The sequence below is a fragment of the Venturia canescens genome, chromosome 1 (assembly GCF_019457755.1).
Source record: "Venturia canescens isolate UGA chromosome 1, ASM1945775v1, whole genome shotgun sequence".
NCBI classification, from domain to species: Eukaryota; Metazoa; Arthropoda; class Insecta; order Hymenoptera; family Ichneumonidae; genus Venturia; species Venturia canescens.
Window position 1 is genome coordinate 2,968,229 of NC_057421.1, and position 17,111 is coordinate 2,985,339.

The window sequence follows — 17,111 nt, forward strand, 5'->3', positions numbered from 1 at the left end:
GAAACTCTTCCAAACATAGCGACTTTGCAAAAAGTTTGTGGCAGTTGCCAATCTGCGCTACAAAGACGAGGCGTTCGGAATTTCGGAAACCGTTTACTTGTGGAGAACGATTGAAATCTCATATTTTTGGGTTAGGGTTTCTTAGTTGTTGTGATGAATAACACAAAAGGTAAAATTTATCAAATGTGGGAAACTTTTATACTTCCCATGTTCCATTACGTTTTGACTTACTTTACTTGAGATCATCGGCGCTGAAGCTGAAATCTGAAATACCTGAAATATTATTTGCTGGAAAATTATCGAATTACAATATGGCGGCGATAGGTCCCGGCGCGGGAACGACTTTCAATGGCGCGAAATTTGAATCTAGTAATTTTCTCTTGTAAGTGCGTCGCCCGAACGTTGGGGACTTTTTCGTTTATGCAATCTCTTTTTCATAACGACGACAGAAAACTATTGACAAACTTTTGAAATTTGAATATCGGAGAGCTTCGAAAGAAAAAAAAATAGCTGTTAAAAACCACGTTGTTGTTGATACGAAAAAATGCAGAATATCAGTTTTAAAACTATTGGAAATTGGAGAAACTTGGCGTTGGAACACACTTTATTTAAATTTTTTCTTGGTTCCGTAAAGTTAGCAATAAATTTCGAATTTAGCGCGCAAGAGCCATCTATCGTTGCAAACGATGTTTTTTTTCACGCGTTTTCTGCGCATGAGAGCCAATCGGTGAACCGCTAAAGTTCCATTGGTCGGGGAAAGCGTTTCGATCCGTACGCAACTCCTTTGAGAGTTATACCTGTATGCATAAACGTGTTTATATATTTGCACATAAGATATTCCAGCGAGGGAGAGAGACGGAGACGGAACTGATTCGATTCGTCCCTTACCGGCGTCAGTGTTCTCCAGGCGTTCCGTAGTGTTATATTAACCTCGAAGTGAAATACCCGATTCGGTGAAGATTCAATCGAACGAAAATATCATTTTCAAATCCCAAAAACAAAAACGAAAAATCTGTCTAATCCGTTCGTGTTGAGCGAGGGAAAAATTCAAGAATAAAAAAACCCGGATAACCGATAAGCCGGGAAAATCTAAAAAGAGCAGTGTCCGATTCATAGAATACATCGAGCACGAAGAAAATTGATTTCTGCCATTTTTTTGGTGTTTTCATTTGTCCCTTCGTGAAGCGAACCATCCTTTTTGAATAATTCCAGTGTCGTACCTGTCTCTCTCTTCACGTCTCTGGTGGCGTTTCGTCCGTGTGACGTCACGCGCGTAGTAATACACCCGCCGCAAAGGAGAGTGTAGCGCTGTTAGAGATCCACTAGGCCCTGGGGTTTTCGGTGTTGGTGTCTCTTTCTGTTGGACGATTCTGCGCCGCAGGCCGGGGGGAACTGCTTTCGATTGTTGGCGGGCGCCGCCATCTTGGTCAGTGAGCTCGCGAGCGGCCGTACGAGAAGCCGTCCGTTAAAATCGTCAGAAGCCCGTGGCGCACACACACGCGTTACAACAAAATATATATACATATATATTTGCAAGAAAAAAATTACTTTTTGTCCCCGTCTCTCTCTCTATCCCCCCCCCTCCGTGTCTGTCTCGCTCGGTTAGTGTGCATCTCCTATAATCAGGAAAGAAAGGAAAAAGAAAAAAAAAATTTCGTCGTCCCCCTTCCCCCGTATCATCAGCGTGTTACCGCCTCGCGAAATACAACGGCGCAAACGGAAAAGCTAGAGAGAAGCCGAGAGGAATAATAAACGATTAAAACTCTCTCTAACGATTTAATCGGTTGTGTTTCATTTGAAATCCGCGAGCATCCAGGATGTCGGAACGGGAGGACAATGTCTACAAGGCGAAGCTGGCCGAGCAGGCTGAACGCTATGACGGTAAGCGCATATTTCTATCCACTTTTTTCCGGGAGTTTTACGGACAAGGGGAAAGGCAGGGTGCTGCGGGAGTAACGCGCGATATCGCCTCAAACCCGTGAGTCCGCTACGGCTCCACGATTGAGTGAAAAAAGAGAGATCGAAGCAGGATCGTAAAGAAACAAACCCCACGATCCTTCAAACTCGATAATCCTACTATCATTCGCCTCGAATTCTTTCGACGTGAATCCCATTTTTCGTCTTTGCCTTTTTTCCTTTCGTCCTCGAGACTCCGCCGCTGGACAACGTAGATGCGTACCGGGGAGGGGGGAGAGACTCGAATTACGTGGGTTTTTCGGTACCGTCACAAACGTGTGTATCCTTAGCTCGCTCTCCAAACGCTCTCCAACAATTTTCCATACATTTTCATAACGCATAACGCATGCATACCCTGTCAATTCGGCAAGAGAGCGTTTTGCACTGAGAAACGTCAAAAGTGACTTGTGAGAAAAGCGCGCCGCGTTAAATTCAATGAAGCCGGTTTTACCCTCTCTCTCGCTCTTTCTCAATCGCCGTTGACGCACCCAACCTCGGATATATATATTTCGTACCCCCGTATTTTCCGCGGGATTACCGGATTCCTGCCTCGTGTCATTTCTCGACTCTCCGCGAAACATTTCCTCCCGCATCTAACCAGCATTTTTCATTTTTCCTCGGACATTCATAAATAGTCTCGATCTTTTTTTCCTTCGTGTACCAGCACACTCGGAAAACGCGTGGAAGCTTCTCGTAGCCGTTTCTCCGTCCTTTTCTCCAGTCATACATTTCTCTTCCCGTGAGCCACGGGAACCATCTCTTCTTGAAAAAGAGAGAAAAAAGTCGAAGGAGGGGGCAGTTTCGCACGGGAGCAACGTTGCTAGGCGTGCTTCGCGTGTAACGCGAGGTTCCCCCTCTCAATTTCATTTTTTTTCTCTCTCTCTTTCCCCCTCCCCTCCCTCCCCTCCCTCCCCTCCCCTCCCTTCCCTTCACTTCCCTTCCGCGGCTCCCCCTCTTCGCCCGGCCGTTCCTGCACACGACTTTATAATAGATAACCCGCTCGACGACTCGGTTCCTTTACACTCGGGTGACGCATAGAACCCACCAACACCCACACGAACTCCTCTCTCACCTCCTCGGAAAGAGAGACACACAGTAAGACAGAGAGATAGAAAATCTCCTTTACTACGTACGTAGTAACGTGTGCCCGACTCCTCGCCCTCGGCCTTGAAGGCAGACGAACCCAAGATATGTTCAGCGGAATTTGACCAGTAAAAGAGCAATAAAATACCTCCGGATTCTCCATACGTCAATCTCAATCCCCTTTCCCGATCATTTTTCGTTACGTTTCTTCATCGATCTCTTCCGATTGACCGAATTTTTCTCTGTTTGCTTCGTACCGACTCTCGTCGGGTTCCGATCACTGGGAAACATTTTTTTACGAATTCTGGAGAATTGAAGACGAAACGTTCGTTGGAAGCCGAAATCGTTAATTTACGTTCGGGGTGGCAAACTGGCGTGATGCAGGCCAATGAAATAACAAATCATTTCGAGAGTTTTTTTCTCATCGACTCCCAATTGGAGGCTTTCGTATGACGCGTCATTGAAAAAAATGAAAACCTGGCTTTACGGTCGTTCATTTTCACCGAAATTCAATTGAAAAGTTCAAGCTGCCAAAAAAAAACGATAAAACGGAATCGCGGCTGAAGGTCCGACGTAATTTTCGTCGGTTCTGCAACTTGACGACATTTTTATTTCATCGTGTCAATCGGCAATAACTTCGCAAAGCCTTGAACGATTCTCTGTGTCGGGGACGATAATCCTGATTAATGAAATCGCTTTCCCGAATTCACAATTCCCTTCGACGAATGACAATTTTCCGGGAAATTTATGCCCCTCATGTTCTTGTCCAATTTTCACGTTTTTTCATTGGCTTTTGTCAACCATAATTGTCGACATCATTGGGAGAGCCAAAAATAGAATTAAAAACGGTTTTTCCCCTACCCGTTCCTCCCACCCTCGAGCCTGTTGTTTTATTGATCACGTTGAAAAAACGTAATTCTCAGTTGCATTCGAGGCGTTTATTGCTTAAATTTAGTGTCAGTAAACTACGATAAACGAAGTTCAATGACGAGATAAAAAAGTTTTCCTTCGCCGCGTCTAATCTCGTTGCACATCGTGAAATTTATCTGCGCCATCTTCGGCGTGTCATCGAGATTTCATATTTGCGAATGGAAAGGAGAAAACACAAAAACCAATTCGTTTTATAAAAGTTGACAAATAATAAAGCAAGCGCGACTCGTCGAGAGGGGAGCTCACTCCACCGGAGAAGTTCAAAATGAGCTATTATTTCTGCCTACTCGAAACTCCAAGTACCGGAAACGAGAGATCTCGTTAAACGCCATTTAAGATAAAAATAAAAATGAAAATAAACAAACGAATGAAAAAAGAGTTTTCTGCAATTGCCACACGAGCCCAAAAAGTAGTGCGGAGCAATATTTTTTTTCATCCCCGTCGAAAACCGTTGACAGTTTATCGAATAATAAACGGGAAAATGTAAATAAAAATAGCGCCCTAATACGATCGGCGGCTCTGTTATGTCGAGGAAAAAAAACGTCTGCACACACGTATTTATTTGATCTCAGCGTGAAAAATAGGCGCGAAGGGGATGGGGCTTAAAATTTGAGGGTTCGCGAGAGCCCGAGAGAGACGGAGTGTGTGTGCCGGCGGAGGGTGCCGCTTTGCAAGGAGGGCGGGAGGGAGGGGTGAGAGAAGGGAGGTCATAGCTGAAGGAAAGTATTGATCTGTACCCGCCATCCTCTGTTTCTGTATAAACCACCGACCCTATACTGCCTTCATACTAATTCACAGCCTCATTACGTAAAATTTATTTTATACATTAATCACGCCTTTCACCGAGCCGTATTCCATCAACGTTTTCCTTCATTATCAATTTCATTGGTTGTATACTCGGTCACGAGTAAAACTCGAAATTTCAAATTAAAATCGCTCTCCAGTCTCGCCATTTTTCATCTCGTCCTCGAACCATTACGAAATTCTAAATGAATTACGTATTTACGAGGATAATTCAACGTTTCATCGAGCTCGGCAAAGCGTATATTATTACTTTGAAATTCCACATGATTTAATCACAGCACACGCATTTACAGAGTGGCACGTTTTCTCTAGCAAGAGTTTACGCTCATCCGATTGAAATATAAATTCGAATATATCGTTGTAGAGATTTTTTCCGAAATTTTCTATTTTTATGAAAAGAAAAAAGAATAAAAACCACATTGCTGGAAACGATCGTTGATTTCCACATCACTTGATCCACCTCGTGCTACATTTGCTCATTCACAGCGGCCGGAAATCCAGATGGATTTGGCCGGAACGAAGAGACTTTCGTTCGAGCACCAAAATTTTTAAAATGCTTGATTTTTCATGGAGAAAGAGCGACAAAAAGTTTTGAAAAATAATCGTCGATGACGGATTTTAAAGATCTCAATAGAGAGGAAACATTTTTACGATGCTAGAAGTTGAAAGTAGATTCGACAGAGTCAAAAAGATGCATAATATGGTTGAGGAGAAAAATGTTACGAAAATCATTTCGATAAGAAAGCTGAAAATAAATTGGACACCAATTAAACCAGCTTTCGCCAGTCACTTTGTTTTCTTTAATAAAATTTCATACTTTGATTGAAAGATTTTTAACAAATGATTGTGAATATTTCAGAGATGGTTGAGGCGATGAAAAAAGTCGCCTCCCTCGGTATCGAGCTCACAGTCGAGGAGAGAAATTTACTCTCGGTGGCGTACAAGAATGTGATAGGAGCGAGGAGGGCTTCCTGGAGAATAATATCCAGTATCGAACAGAAGGAAGAAAACAAGGGTGCCGAAGATAAACTCGAGATGATTCGTCAGTACAGATCTCAGGTTGAAAAAGAACTCAGAGACATTTGCGCCGACATTCTGGGTGTACTCGACAAACACTTGATTCCATTCGCATCCACCGGAGAGTCCAAAGTCTTCTATTACAAAATGTGAGATTCGTGCGAAAATGATCATCTTCGACATCGTTTACATCGTTTTTTTTCTCGTTCTATCATTTGATTGTACGACCGAACGACTTTTTCGGGATTCAAGGAATGGAAGTAGACTCAATTGGTCAAAGAGAATCCGATAATTCACAATAATCTGCAGCACGCATGATGATCGTGCACTACATTTTAACGTAGCAAATCACAATGCCATTTTTCATGGTATTGAATTTTTCGATAACGTATACCAACGATCGAATTTACTCGAGGCTAAACCAATTATGCTGAAATACAATTTGAACGAATTAATATTAAACCGGTAATACCTGAATGCTTCGATTCGAATTTTCGACGCTATGTTCAGATGTCATGAAATCCAAAGCTCAAAGTCGTTGTGATTTCAATATTACTTAGTGAAAAAAAAAACGAAAATTGTCAATGGAAACAAGAAATTAAACATCCCTGATCGCTTCTGCGCAAAGTTACAACATTTTTCTGAAATGTAAAAAGAACGAATAGTTTTTACAAATGATAAGCAAATAATGACGAAGATTTTTCGTTTCCTTCCAATTATGCGAGCTTTTCAACGTTTTTTTAAATATTTCATCGATATATGTTGATTATTATTGAATGTTCGACTGTTCCGAACGATTATAGGAAGGGCGATTATCACCGTTACTTGGCGGAATTCGCGATCGGTACCTATAGGAAGGAAGCTGCTGAGAAATCGCTCATAGCTTACAAAGAAGCGAGTGACATAGCGATGATAGAACTACCACCAACTCATCCAATTCGTTTAGGATTAGCCCTCAACTTCTCGGTCTTTTATTACGAGATATTGAACAGTCCTGATCGGGCATGTCGCTTGGCGAAAGCGGCGTTCGACGATGCGATCGCTGAACTCGATACGTTGTCCGAGGAGAGCTACAAAGATTCCACGCTCATCATGCAGCTCCTCAGGGACAACCTCACCTTATGGACCTCGGATATGCAGCTCGATGGTACATGAATTCAATATTGGCCATTATTTTCTATCATCTATTCACAAAAACAAAGAGAAAAATAATCAAAGTAATTATTTTGTTATTCGTTCCGGTAATTTTTTTTTTTCTAATTGTGACAACGTTTCGTAAATCTAGACAACGAAACTGAAAATCCAGTTCCAGAAGCATCAAACCCCGTGCCAATTCCTACGGACGCTGTTCAACCCTAAATTCCTCGTTGTTTCCCATCGCTCGCAAGGGTACCAGAAATCCAGAAATTGGTGTTGTCGTTGTCCGGATGCAACAAAACTCATGCTAATTAGCATGAGAAAATTTGTTTTGTTCTTTTATTATCAAGCTGTTAAAAATGGTCGATATTTAGTTTCGATATCCATTACAAAAATCATCAAATCTCTATAAAAAAAAAAATAATAAAAAATAATAAAAAAATTGAACGTTGCATCCGAACGATGAGAATTCAACTCCTTTTCACCTATTTTTAAAGTTGCTGAATTCACAACTATTTGGAACAATAGTTACACTTCGTGATATTAAATTTTGATTATTGGAACAAGCACATCTTTCATTTTTGTTCGACATTCTTGCAACGTTAAATCTTCAGAGATTGTTGATTGATAAATATTACAAAAAATAAATCTATTTTCATCAGTACAATTGTTCCAGCTCGAAGCTGCAGTGAGAATAATGAGAAAAAGTCACTTAGAAGATAATTGTGCTTCAACGCTGAGAATCTCAATAAGCTTTAAGCAATAAATAAATTCGAAATCCTTCAATCTTAATTATAATTTCTTACGTTCCCAGGTGAAGGTGAACAGAAAGAGTTGACGCAGGATGTGGAAGATCAGGACGTATCGTAACTCTAGTTGCAGTGAGTGTTATTTGCGCATACAAATGAGACACGAGAAGAAGAAAAAAAGAAAAGAAAAACAACAACAACAACAAAACAAACTCTTAATAACTTTTAAGCAAAACAAAAAAGAAACACGCGATTTAGCAGGTGGGTGGCCGGGGTGGGATATGAGAAGAAGATGAACGAGGAGCGGAAAAGGGGCTGCGCGATAAAAGTCTGAGGGAGTGGAAAAGGGGAAATGGATCTTTAGAGATCGCGTAATCCGAAATACGCATGTACGGTTATTCCAAGTAAAAAAAAAAAAATCGAATCAACAAAATAGAATGTCTTATGAATAATAAACAGAATAAAACAAAAAGAACACAACCAATCGATCGAAAAATCACTAAAATACCATGTCGAAAAGAAGTATAAACGATGGGCACGAACAGAAGTTTTTGACGACAATGGAACCCACGCACCCGGCGAAAGTTTAGTGATTTCATTGGAGAGTTTTAGCAGAGGCGTTACAACAGACCAACTTTTTTCCCCTCGAGCAACTTTAAATGAGGTTAATAAAAGCCGGCGAAAGAAACAAAAACCGGAAAGTTTCGTTCAAATCCTTTTCGCATTCGTACCGAATGTTCAAATTCCTCAATGATCAAAGCTCTGCGTTCGTCATTCAAGCAAAATTCAAACAAACCTTCACTTGAACTCTCACTTCATCATTACCGAAATATTTTAACGTTTTGTGCCTGCGTGGACGATAGCCGAAAAGAATACGCGATTAACAACAGCAACAACAACAACAACGACAGCAATGACAAAACAGGATGGAAAAAGGAAGGAAACCCTTGTCACTTTGTCAACCTTTATCGCTTTTTCCACCTCTTTGTAAAACGAGCTTTTCTTTCCTAATCGATGTTAAGAACTGTCGATACTCCAGTAGCAAGCTTTATCGAGCTTCGATGTGGAATTTCTTTGGAAGAAAAATTCTTTCTGAGTGCAGTGCTGCAATGAATGTAATTATTGAATTTTTCGTCTCCCGCTTCGTTGATTCTTCGCTGTGACCACATTCGAGATCCTTCGGATTTTCCTTTTGTTTTTATATATTCATTCGTAAAATAATACGAGAGAGAGAGAGAAGAGTGAGAGTGAGTTGAAAATGATAATGAATTCGTGAGTAACGGAGCGCTATCGTCCAACGTTGATACAGCAAAAGGCACAAAGTTGAGAACGAAATGAGAAATGAGAAAAGTAATTTAATAAAGGAAAAGGAAAGAAAATAATCGAAAGAACGAAAGTAGTGTATAAGAAAATATCTCGAACCCATTGCAATAAAGAAAGAATAAAAAAACAAGTATAAAATTTAAAAAAAACTCGTCGGTATTTGTTAGCTTAGCACCTGTAATCAAAGATATAGAGCTTGCTACGGGGCAATCTCTCCGTAAACGTTTTATCCACCCGAAACGAGAGGAGAAGGCTATTTAATTTATATATCACGAGTAGTTGATTGTTCGAGCGCGACAAAACGTTCGAGTCGAAGAATGAAAAATGAAGGAAGAAACTTATTTACATTAAATTCTCACGGATTATGTCAAAACTCCAACAATTATGAAAGCAAATTGATGTTTATACGGAGATGAAAAAAAAATAAAAGTACAGAACAATACACAACCGATCGATCCGTACCGTGTCTCTGGTCTCGTTTCATTACTTTCGAAAAGAGAGCAACTCTCCTTCCTCACGAACGAATGAATTGTCACGGAGCTCCGGAGAATTCAAACGAGAAAAACAAAGCAGAAATTGAATATAAAATCAAATCGAATTACAATTCAGGGCATAACACGATCGTGCAGAACAATTAAAATCGTTTGCTCATCGCTGAAGAGAAGCCAATTTAGCCGCTCCCGCATTCATACCGTATAACAAAGCAAAAAGGGGACATTGAAACACACGAGAAAAGGAAAAAACAAATGATTATGAAATAAACCTAGGGAGCTAGGTAGCTTGTAATTGTGAATGTACGTTTGCATATGTCCACTTATGTGAACTGTATCCGGTAGATGTGGTATGAAGAAAATGAAGAAAAAAAAACAAAAATGACAGAATAAATGGCTCTCTGTACCCTGGGTTTTTTTTAACTAATTTTCTCTTCTATTCTCGTTCTTATGTTCAATCTTTTTTTGTTTCTCACTCTTCTTCCTTTAGTGCTACCCTTTAGGCCTCGATACTCGTCTCTCACTCTTCAATTATATGATTATATAATATACATAATTGAACTATAACAGAATTTCTGTATTTCGGTATGTCAGATTTTTTTTTAGATTCACCTCACGAATATTAGCTGAAGATTTGATTTCCGAGTTTGCTTTCTTAGAATCGCATGCCAAATCGTGGAATTGAATATGAGGGCGAAAATTGTTTATCGTATTTGAACAGTTTTAATTTTTACTTCATCTGTTCTCTCGTCAAGTCATCTGGATGGAATCTTTTATCATTTTTTTCTCCAACTAATCGATTACCGGAGAGATTGCTACTCGTTCGCTGAACAACGATGACTTGCTTATTTTCTCTCTTCCTCTCTCTCTTATCAATATTCATGCAACGGCTCATAGGTTTTTGTCGTTTGGAGCTCGAAATATAGGAAGCGAAGTGATAAAATTATTGGGCTGAAAACTAATTTTTCGTTGCGGATTTTGTTTTCATTTTTCATGCATTTCTTCTCAAGCCCGGAAATAAGAGAACGACTGAATTGTAAGGTGTAGAGTTTTAAGGTTGATTGTAAAAGACGATGAAAAGAAAAGCAAGGAAAACTGACATTTGAAATTGAAAATACTTATACGATGACAGAAGTATACCGCGGCGTGTGCGACGTGCCCCTGGCATTTAAGTATTATATCACTAATATTGATAATCATGTTATGAATATATTACAAAGAATAACATTAAAGTAATATTGATAATACCGTAAGTAAGAATAACAAGGTAATAAAATATTGTAAGGAGTTGAGTAGAAATTAAAGAGAAAAGAAAAACGAAAAATAATGAAGATTTAACTTTTGCAATAGAGAGGAAGTGGAAAAATAACGAAAGGCTGACAATGAAGGTTGAACAAAATGTAAAATCCCACGAGGAAGGGCCCCCTGCGAAAGGAGCGAATTAACGCGAGTAAGATTCCATAGAATCGAAAAAATATTAACGATATTGAACGTGAGTTGCATTTTCGGAGGAATCTAACTCTCAACGCGCAAAAACAATTGAAGAGAGAGTAGTTCGTGTTCTTTATTGAAATGATGAATACAAGTGCGAAACGAGACGAGTTTCAACAAAGTAAAAGAAACATTAGCTAATTTCGACCGAATTTCACGTTCGCTTTGTATTAGAATTTTAAAAAATGAAAACAAAATCCACAAAAAAAAACAAAAAGAATGCCATTTTTTTCTGTAAAATTGAAGAAACGTGCTGAAATACTCGAAGAAAAATAAACTGATTACAACTCTGTACGTCGTGTTTGGCGTGTCAGTGTTCTTTTATTGTCGACAGAATATATAAATATATAATGATTTTCAGGTATTTTTTCATCATTTTTCGAATTTATTAATAAGTCATGACCCGTCGTACCAGCTCAGAGTAAAATAATAGTCAAACTTTCATTCGTGACATAAAAGAATAAAGAACAAGTATGAAATAAATAATTCTTGTTAATGTACAAATATAGAATCTCCCATGAATCTTTTCCGTCTTGGAGACTGGTAACAACCGAAGCGCTGACTTATTACGCTGGTTATCGTTTTTTTCAATTCCCACGTATATTTGTATTTTTATCTCTATCACCAGCTCTTGACTTTTTTTTTAGTACGACCGTTCGGCATCGATCCATCCACCAGCAAAATTTACTTCCAAGGATAATGAAATTATGCGATTATAGAACGCGACACTTTGTGCCTCGGCTCCTCATTTGCCCATGGATATTCTCGTGTCACGTTGTTCTCGCTTCTCGTCGGACTTGGTAATCTTCTCTTCGATGCTCTCCTTGGATTACTCTCTACTTGTCGCAAAATTCTACTCAGAGGACTCACCGTTCCACCCGCCATTATCGGGGAAATACTCATACTTGGTATCGGACGATTCTTCAGAGAGTGCGCTCGCCTCGGCGACCTTGAACCTTGGTCGTTCGATACTCTCCTCGTGGACTTCAATTTCACGTTTCGAAGCATGTCCAATGAAACTACGGGCCCTTGCAGCGCCCTCATAGATGGTTTTATATTTTCCTAAATGAAAACAATTTTCGTTTTCAACACGAATGAGGGTGGGAAGAATCTCAAACAAATCAATCAGATTTAAAGTTGTTCAAAAAATCATTCGTTGTTGACTCTTGTGCTTCGAAATAAATTTGCAAATTTTTTCTTCCGCAATTAATTCGATTGTAATTATATTCGTTTTGTGACATTGAAACTTTTAAAGCGTTATTACTTGGCTATTCTCATTTATTGTTTAGGTCAAAAGGCAAACTCGAAATGATGAAAATTCTCGGAAAATCTTCAGCAATTCAAGAGATTCTATTTTTCCTCTAATTTGTGTAGTATTTGGAATATCAAAATCCCCAAATGGAAAAATGACAAATTCGAATTCCGTACAGAAAACAAATATTTGATCAGATTTTGCTTCCGGGTGTCCGGTAACGAGAATTTGACGTTTTAAAGTTTTACCTTGTTATTCTGAGGAGCTTTTTTAAGTGTTACTTTGAGAAGATCCTCAACCGTAATTGGTGGCCTGCTATTGGATAAAGGTGTCGAGCACTTCCTTGTTGGAGTACGAATCGCTTTTTTCCTGCTGCTGTTCGGCGTTGTTGGGATGTTCGGTTTGGAAGATGGTAGTGGCGGTGGAGGAGGAGGCGGCGGTGGAGGAGGTGGAGGTGGAGGTGCAAACATCGGTGCAAATTTGGTACTCGTTATCGGTGTCGATTTGTCACGTCCCTCAACGAAACTTGTAAACTCCTTCGTTAATACTTCGTTGTTGTCCGCAAGTTTGCTGCTCAAACCTCTCAGCTCTCTTATTTCGGTCCTCAGCGATTCCAAATTTGTCTCGTTGCTGAGACGAACCTGTTTTGCAAAATTTTATCATTTTATTCTCACACATAAAAGTACGTTTGGAAAGTTTATTTTATCTGAACAAATTTTCTATTCAATCAAATACTTCTGATGATCTTATCATTCGTGTTTTTGAGGCCATTAATTTCTGTAAAGTATTCTTCGAACTTGAAAGGGTTTACACTAAAGAAAGTAAAAAAAATCTCGACTCGACCGGATCGATAATTGAATAAAAACAGAATAATTCAAAATATTAGGATCGTAATCGGTACTTTTTGTAATCAATTTCTCTTCGATGCTCAATTGCTCAATGCTGATTCAATGCATTAAGATTGAATATTCTCGCGAATACTTTTTTAAGTCAAGTTTACTTTAACAGACCTGAACAAGTTCGTTCGACAGGTGATTGACTTTCTCGACAAGAATCGAGAGTATACGCTCGTTTTCTGAACGTATCGCTGACATAACTTGCGTCAATTCTTTGTCCGGTTGTGATGCCAAGTTCGAGTGAGATGATGTTAAAGACGAAACGAGAATAGAACGAATTGCCTCGTAGCTCTGTCAAACATCAAAAAGGTTAACAAAATATTAAAAAATAAAATATGATAAGTCAAGATTAATATTTTGAATTCTGGTTACAGAATGTTTGACTCGCTTTCAGACCTATCGAGAAATCAAATTAATTACCTTTTGCAGAATAAGTATAATTTTTTTCGTAATCCATTGATAAAATGCAGTGAGCTTTGCGTATAAAGTTTTCGTATCTCCACTTGATGAAAGAGCGTTTTTCGTAAATTCATTTTTATCCGTTGTCTTGTCCATCCTCACATACGATTCTGTCTGTGAAAATATGAAACAAAACATTAAGGGCATTTCAATTTTTTAGTATTGCGAAAGTTTATTTGGAGTTGGAAACTGAAACAATCGATTTAACTTTTTTGCGTTTTCAATATTGTATTACGAAACATCTTATGTGAAAAAAATACTACATTTTAAAAATCAAATTTGGGAAAGATCACGAAAGTGAAAAGTAAGAAAAATCATTTTGATGCTTGGCAAATTGTTGAATTGAAGGTCATGAAAAGTAGTCAGATTTATAAAATACTTCTATTTTGCTGTACTAACTTTCACCATTTTATAGTCCAAATTCAATGCTGATTCAGCCGACAAAAGATTTTCTGATAGTTCGTCCCAGAGATTTTTTGCATTCTCAAGGGAGTTTTCATCATTTAGACAAAGCGTTGAAGCAGCAAGAGGTTTATGAATTTTAGCGGGTTGAGGTATCAGTCGAGGTCCTTCAAATTCTTCGAGTTTCCGAGCAGGCCGATTTCTTTTGATCGGTGGTGATTCCGAGGAAAAGAGATCAGCAGATTTGTCCCCATGTGGATTTGAATTGTCGGAACATTTACGTTTGGTTGTTTTCATATTTTCTTTTTCAGACTTTCCATTCTTCGTTTGTGAGCAAGTGCTCAAAATTTCTTTTCTTTTCATAGAAGACACAATGGGTCTGTAGCGAGGAAAGTCAGTGTACTGGAAATGTTTTGCTAAAGCATCTTCGTCGACACTTGACGCAGAAATCCTACAATTTTTTCCAGTTCTTTCAGATAGAATTTCTGGTGTTTTGAAATAATCTTTCGTCTCAGATTGTTTAGGGGGAAAAGCTTCCTCTGCAAACTCCATGGAACAATTTAATGGCAGTTCTAATGATACAGAATCACTCGAAGCTTCAAAACCCAGAAATGCTTCTTCGCAATGGAAAACATCATTTTTTGGGGTGACACAAAGTGCAGAAGCTTCTTTAGGAAGCTCCTTTGTCTTTTCTAGAGTTATATCAAAAACTCTTTCAATAGAAATTGTTTTATCCAGCGCATAATTGTTGATGATCTCACTCTTTAATTTCGTATTTTCCAAAGTCTGGAATTCCTTTTCAGGCATTTGGAAAACCTGTTCTTTTTTCTCTGTTATTGAATTTGTGCGATCCGAGTCATTTTCATCCAAGGTTGGTTCAGGGAGATCCAAATTCAGTCGTACCTTTGGCATCCTTGATACTATTTTTGGGCTTAGATCTTGGCAACATGATAATTCTCCTGATTGCCATTCCAAAAGCACTGACTCTGGAGAACGGTTATTGGGATTGGGATATTCCCGGTCAATCGACTTGGTAATATCTTCGACTTTGCAAATCAAGCTCTGTTGTGATTGCATCGTAGATTCATGGGTTTCTTTCCGTTGAATATTTGGGTTTTCTCTCTGGAATCTGTGCTCAACTTTCCAAAACTCCTTGCAGGACTTGTTTCAAATTTAATATTTTTGGAGGAAAAACCCACATCCTTATGGCTTCTAGTATGGTATAGCTTTGCCATTTGACATTTTTCTATTCTCCATGGAATAGAGAACTGCAATAGGGCTTATTTGAATATTTCACTCAAACTAGCAGCAAAACAGGAAAAAATGTAATTGAAAACTTGCGATGGATTGGCCTAATGGATTAGATATAGTTGAAAAAATAAATAAATTCTTCAGCAGAATAAACGGAAATTCGAAAATATTCGGAAGAAAAAGTTTGTTGAAAATTTTTTACCTGTTCCACTAGGAAAAGTTTACGTTTCTTTCCTGTTGTGACACCATCCAAAATTTATTTCTCTACGCACTTTTAACTGAGGCAAAGTTTCCATCAAACATTGACTGGATAATCAACGAAAGTTTGGATGAAAATGATACGGATATTTGTGCAAGTTAGTCCAACGAGAGATGTACTCGATCTTCAAATAGTCAGAGGACAGAACGTCCAGTATTTGTAAACACGAATAGAATTGCCGGTACATTTCCGAAGATGTATATATTTCTGTATTTCACGCGAATTGTAAGAACGTAAACACCGAGGTTCGGGCTAAACAAAGGGCTTCAGATCCAGAGCATGCAGAGCAAGGATCCAGAGGAAGGGTAAAGGGTACGTAATCTATCGAAGAACTATGTTGAAAGAAGTTTCGATGAACAGATATTAGCTGTCAGTTATTGTATATACTGATGAAACAACAGCGCAACGATATTAAAATTAGCGCCATGATGCGATAGAGATCACAACGTTGCCGACCGCAAGTAGCATGTTCGTCGTCGTTTGCATTCGGTAAGCAAGGAACTTGTTAAGCCCGCACTTTTCTACCGCGGTTTGCGCGGAGAGCATGCAGAGAAAATATTGACACTTTTCTACATTATATTATCGTTAACCTCTGTTGACACACATGGGTCTGTGGTGTCCGGTCTGTTTCTGTAAATCGGTAGGTCCTAACGGTTAGATCATATTTCGGGTTTTATCCCTGCCTAAAAAACTGTATTGGAGGAACTCAGGCACCAATAATCAGCAACCTTGGCCCACAGTTCGTGGCGAGCCACCAAGCTATTTACGTTGGTAGTGGGCACTGTAGACCCATGTGTGTCTGGGGAAGTATAGTGGTTTAAAAAAATTATTTTTTAATTCTTTCATTTTTTCCTTATATATTTACTGCAACAGTATATGTAAAACCTCAGTAAGATCACAGTTGTCCTTTCAAATAAAAAAAAATCGCAATGTGCCGCTTTATAACTTTTTTGAGTTTTACTTTTCAATCTAATAAATTTTCAATATAATCGAAGTAACCGTAAGCAGTATCAATTCAATTTTTATGAATAAATTATAGTAAACCGAAACAAAAAAGTGTTGAATTTTGACTATAATTAAGTTTAAAACCAAAATTTCCCGAAAAAAGAGCAATTTTTCGAGTAAAAATTGTCGTTTTTCAGTAAGCCAAATAATTAAACTTTTTTTTGAATTTCATAATGCTATATATTTTTTCTTTAATTAATGATTTTCTCATTCTCTGTATCATTTTTCATTGAATAAAAATAATAGAGATTATTTTTATCCATTTCTTAACGCATGCTCTCGTTCTATAGATATCAAACTACATTCCTGAATTTTTTCAGATTTTTTAAACGAGTCTAGGTATGATGGGAAAATACGGTAGGACACTGTAGACCCATGTGTGTCTAGGGAGGTGCGGGAAAAATATGTGTGTCAACGGAGGGTTAACTATATGAGGTTGGAAATAACCCGAAGTACTTTTTTTCCTGGTGAAGTTTGAAAGGATTTTTCGAAGCTTCATATTATCAGGACGAAAATATATCGAACGGTAAGTTAAAAAAGTTTGATAGCGAATTCTTCAAATTCATATACACAACGTTCAAAGATAAGATTTACAGGTCGGGGAAT

At 38.6% G+C, this 17,111-nt stretch overlaps 2 protein-coding genes across 3 annotated transcripts; one reads left to right on the top strand and one right to left on the bottom strand.

Annotated features, from left to right (window-relative positions):
- The first annotated feature begins 872 nt into the window (after window positions 1–872).
- On the top strand, window positions 873–9,896 carry 14-3-3epsilon (tyrosine 3-monooxygenase/tryptophan 5-monooxygenase activation protein epsilon). Its single transcript, XM_043433549.1, has 4 exons — window positions 873–1,881; window positions 5,633–5,939; window positions 6,594–6,937; window positions 7,742–9,896. The coding sequence occupies exons 1-4, from the start codon at window positions 1,818–1,820 to the stop codon at window positions 7,795–7,797; spliced, it is 771 nt and encodes a 256-aa protein (XP_043289484.1). The 5' UTR covers window positions 873–1,817; the 3' UTR covers window positions 7,798–9,896.
- Window positions 9,897–11,277: 1,381 nt separating this feature from the next.
- Window positions 11,278–15,832, bottom strand: LOC122419203 (uncharacterized). Of its 2 annotated transcripts, none has more exons than XM_043433548.1 (6): window positions 15,444–15,832; window positions 13,988–15,258; window positions 13,550–13,702; window positions 13,244–13,420; window positions 12,482–12,874; window positions 11,278–12,043 (listed from the first exon to the last, which is right to left on the bottom strand). In XM_043433548.1, exons 2-6 carry the CDS (start codon window positions 15,065–15,067, stop codon window positions 11,687–11,689), a joined length of 2,160 nt encoding a protein of 719 aa, XP_043289483.1. In that variant the 5' UTR covers window positions 15,068–15,258; window positions 15,444–15,832; the 3' UTR covers window positions 11,278–11,686. The 2 variants fall into 2 exon arrangements, with proteins under 2 accessions (XP_043289483.1, XP_043289482.1); XM_043433547.1 differs by having other exon boundaries at window positions 13,988–15,292.
- Window positions 15,833–17,111: the final 1,279 nt, after the last annotated feature.